General features: G+C 44.0%; 2 protein-coding genes across 3 annotated transcripts in view; both read right to left on the reverse strand.

Moving 5' to 3' along the window:
* Window positions 1-4460, reverse strand: part of oxtra (oxytocin receptor a) — a 460437-nt gene that overhangs the window by 250760 nt on the left and 205217 nt on the right. The window lies entirely within an intron of this gene.
* Window positions 422-4460, reverse strand: part of LOC109916382 (protein SSUH2 homolog) — a 51407-nt gene continuing 47368 nt past the window's right edge. For both annotated transcript variants that reach the window (XM_020516092.2, XM_048606327.1), the window contains exon 13: window positions 422-1472. In XM_020516092.2, coding sequence (XP_020371681.1) covers window positions 1329-1472 — 144 coding nt within the window. In that variant the 3' untranslated portion in view covers window positions 422-1328. The remainder of the gene's footprint in view (window positions 1473-4460) is intronic.

Raw genomic sequence — 4460 nt, forward strand, 5'->3', positions numbered from 1 at the left:
TCTCTTTGTCTCTTTCTGGTCTATGAGTGTCTCTCTCTCTCTTTCTCTACTGAGCCTGTGTGTCTGTCTGTGTTTTATACACTCACTCTTCTTATTTAGAAGATCTTGTGAATAAAAATCCTGTCAACATGACAAAAACACGTCACATGTGGACTATGCAAATTATAGTTCCAATAACCAGAAAATCTGCACAGACGTATGTAGTAGATTCTATCTGTCCATCTCACTGAAATAACAGCCCATTTGCTCTCTTTACCAGAGAACTACCGTTAGACTTGTTTGTGATGTTCTGTGGAATATCTCCTTTCCCTCAGGTTATCAGCACAAATGCAGAGCTTCTGTGTTCATAAGGTACCAGTCAGCAATGTGGATGCTCAATTTCATCTTGTTGCTTTCATCACACGACCAGCCCACAGCGATATAATGTGCCAACACAATCTTTATTCTTGGTGCAGACCTTTTGAGGATTAGTTATACCTCCACAGTGATTTACAAAGGGTAATCTTACATTCTACACCAGAAAGGAGAGTGTGAGAAGGATCCTTGAGCCGATCTACTTAGTCTTGCGTTTATTTACAGAATGAAACATTGCAAACATACACCGCCTAAACACACCAGTGGTATTTTATACACTCGAGTGAAACCCCAGTTACTAACTTCCACTTGCATGCACTTGACATGCGATTAATGCAAGGTTTCCATTGCAAAGTTTCAACACAGAGAGTTAGTGTTTAAGCAGAAGAGATTGCAGATTGGATGTTGGAGTTTTATAAAATCAGCCCTATTCTATAATGGGAGTGAGTAGTTACTTGAGAGACTTCCCCCATCCCCCATTCAGAAACAGTGACCCACAATGGGGCATCGATCCTTGGATGCTGCCAGGCCTTTTCCTTAAGTGGAGCCAATACAGCCAAGCATGATCAAATGCTCCTTGATACATCTGCAGCCCCATCAGAAGTCACTGAGTCAATGCAGGAGCCTGAGCTAATTTTGTCTCTCTCCTTAACTGCGACTGTGGTACCCATTCCTACAAGGGCGGAGATCACCATTTGAACCAGTATACATCCCAGTCAAGGACTGATTGGATGAGGTAATCCACCAGTAAACCACAGAGAGTCTCAAGATTGGTCCATTGTCTTAATTATCAGAATAATGATCACCTACTGATTGGAGTAAGTGGCATAGGTTTGGCAGAGAGTTAACTCACCAGCAATGTGCCGAACAAGAGCTGGGCTTTTGGTAGCTTGGGTAGCGAGCTGCTGAATCTTGGCTGTTGTGTGGATATATTCTTTTTTAAAAGGAGCAGCAGCAGTTTCTGATTGGTGTGGTTACAGAATGCTGCAACAGCAGCATTTTGCAGGGTAGTCTGGGGCATACACTTTATTTTTTGTACCGCATGTGAAATAGTTGTATTCTGTTCCTTTCCACTCGTAGAACACTTGGGTAATCGGAATGAACTCAATCGTCTGACGCTGCCAAGGGAAGAGAAAAGAGCAATTCAGTCGCATTTTTTAAAAGATTTTCCTAACTGGAGCCTGTTTAGTTGCAGACTTGGTCAGAGGCTAAATTTACACGGTGTGCATTATTTCACATACAAGTGGGCATGCCAGTGATTTCAGTGAATCGGTACAGTTGCAAATTAATAAACTTGCATTTTTATGCCATGCCTTTAACTGAGTAAAACATCCGAAGAACTTTACGAAGACACTATCACACAAAATTTGACATTTGTAAAAGGACATTCGGGAGCATAACGATCAAAACTGCAGTTATACAGTTAATTTCTCAGGAGGATTTTTGTACAAGTTAGAGAGGTTTAGGAAAGGTGCCCCAGAGCTTAGGGCCTTGGCAATTGAAAGTGTGGCAACCAATAGCAGGGTCTTCAAAATCAGGGGTGCTGAGGAGGCCAGGATTCAATAAGCTACCTCAAGGGCAGGGCAAGAATGGAGGTGACTACGGAGATAGGGAGGAGTGAAGCCATGGAGGGATTTGAAAACAACGCTGAGAATTTTAAAGGACAAGGCATTCCTTAAATGGGAAACCAATATAGGTTAGTGAGCACAGGGGTGGTGAGTTGGTGCATCCTAGACAATAGCTTGTCATAGAAATGTGTGGAGGGTAGAATATGATGGGAGACGAGCCAGGACACATTGCAATAATCAAAGTCTGGAGGTGACAAAGGAGAGATGAGGGTTTCAGGGGTGGATGCAGGCCAAATGTACAGAGGTGGAAGTAGACAGGAGTTTAGCAACGGTGTATGTATGTGATTAACTGCTAATACCAAAATCGAACATAGCCCCAAGGCTGCCAACAGACCGGTTCAGCTCAGCAGGTTACTCAGGACTGGGTTGAAGTCAATGTTTTGGGAACACTGTTTGAGATCGGGACTGAAGACAGTGATCTTCCCAATATTTGGGTGTAGGAAATTTTTGTTGCCGAATGGATGCTGGACATATAGCCTGACAGGTTAGGGATGTGGCCGGAGCAGGGCGGGGGGCAGTCATGAGGTACAGCTGGGTGTCATTGACATACATGTGGAAATTGCATTTTCAGATGATGCCACTGGAGGGGGCAGCCTGCAGATGAGAAACAACAGGGGGCTAAGGACAGACTCTTGGGACCGCTCAGGCCGGCTCAAGAGAAATGGGAAGAGAAGCTACAGGTTAGTGTATGCAAAATAGCATTTGGCAAGTAGGAAAAAAAAAAGCCGAATGGCCTCCTTCTACTCCTATGTTTCTAAATGGGTTATATTATTTATCAGTCATCTTCCCATGATGTTGCAAATGGGAAACAAAACGGGCAAGTGTAGGGGTGGCGAGAATGCAGTGGATATGTTGTACCAGTGTGCATCCATTCCATTTTAGAAGTCAGTTTTTTTTCAGACCAACACTTTTACATTAGGAAGTGACAACTCTGATAATATGGGAAGGACAGCTGGTAGCAGCCTTTCCATTTCCCTGGCTTGAGGTGGAGCAGCTGGGGAATGTGAAAACAAAAAGGTCATAGAGTCACAGTTATACAGCACAGAAACAGACCAACCAGTCCACACCGACCGTGTTCCCAAAGCAAACTAGTCCCACCTCCCTGGGCTTCACTCATATCCCTCCAAACCTTTCCTATTCATGTACTTATCCAAAATGTCTTTTAACTTTTGTAACTGTGCCTGCATCCACCACTTCCTCTGGCAGTTCATTCCACACCTCTCTGTGTAAAAAAGTTGCTCCTCATGTCTTTTTTAAATCTTTCTCCTTTCACCTTAAAAATAGTTTTGAACTCCCCCACTTGAGGGAAAATACCTTTGCTATTCACCTCATCTATGCCCTTCATGATGTTCCTCTATAAAGGTCACCGCTCAGCCTCTCATGCTCCAGTGAAAATTGTCCGAGCCTATCCAGCCTCTCCTTGTAACTCAAAGCCTCCATTCCCGGCAACATCCTGATGACTCTTGTCCGAACCCTTTCCAGTTTAATAATATCCTTCCTGTAACAGGGCGACCAGAACGGGTCAATGAACTCCAGAAGAGGCCTCACCCACGCCCTGTACAACCACAACATGACGTCCCAACTCCTATACTCAAAAGGTCTGAGCAATAAAGACAAGTGTGCTAAATGCCTTCTTAACCATCTTGTCGACCTGACTCAAATTTCAAAGAATTATGTACCTGAACCCCTAGGTCTCTCTGTATTACAACACTATGCAGGGTCCTACCATTAACTGTACAAGTCCAGCCCTTGTTTGTTTTATCAAAATGCAATACTTCACATTTATCCAAATTAACTCAGAACATTGAACAGTAGAGCACAGGAATGGGACTTTCGGCCCACAATGTTGTGCCAAACATGACACCAAATTAAAATGATCCCTTCTGCCTGCCATCTCCCATCTCCCATCCATCACCCTCCATTCCTTGCAATTCATGTGTTTATCTAAAAGATCCTTAAATGCCACTAACGTATCTGCCAACATCCCCATCCCTGGCAGCATGTTCCACACTCCTACCACTCTCTGTTAAAAAACAACTTTCCCCCCACATCTCCTTTGAACTTTCCCCCTCTCACTTTAAATGCATGCCCTTTAGTATTAGACACTTCTGGGAAAAAAAAAGATGATGACTGTCAACCTTTTCTTTGAATCTCATAATTTTATAGACTTGTATCAAGTCTCCCCTCAGCCTCCATCCCTCCAGAGAAAACAACCTGAGTTTTTCTAGAGATAGTAGGAACGGCAGATGCTGGAGAATCTGAGATAACAAGGTGTAGAGCTGGATGACCACAGCAGGCCAAGGAACATCATAGGAGCAGGAAGGCTGATGTTTTGGGCCGAGACCCTTCTTCAGAAATGGGGGAGGGGAAGGGGGCTCTGAAATAAATAGGGAGAGAGAGGGAGGTGGATAGAAGATGGATAGAGGAGAAGATAGGTGGAGAGGAGACAGACAGGTCAAAGAGGCGGGGATGGAGCCA

Source organism: Rhincodon typus, chromosome 16, assembly GCF_021869965.1.
Source record: "Rhincodon typus isolate 14 chromosome 16, sRhiTyp1.1, whole genome shotgun sequence".
NCBI lineage: Eukaryota > Metazoa > Chordata > Chondrichthyes > Orectolobiformes > Rhincodontidae > Rhincodon > Rhincodon typus.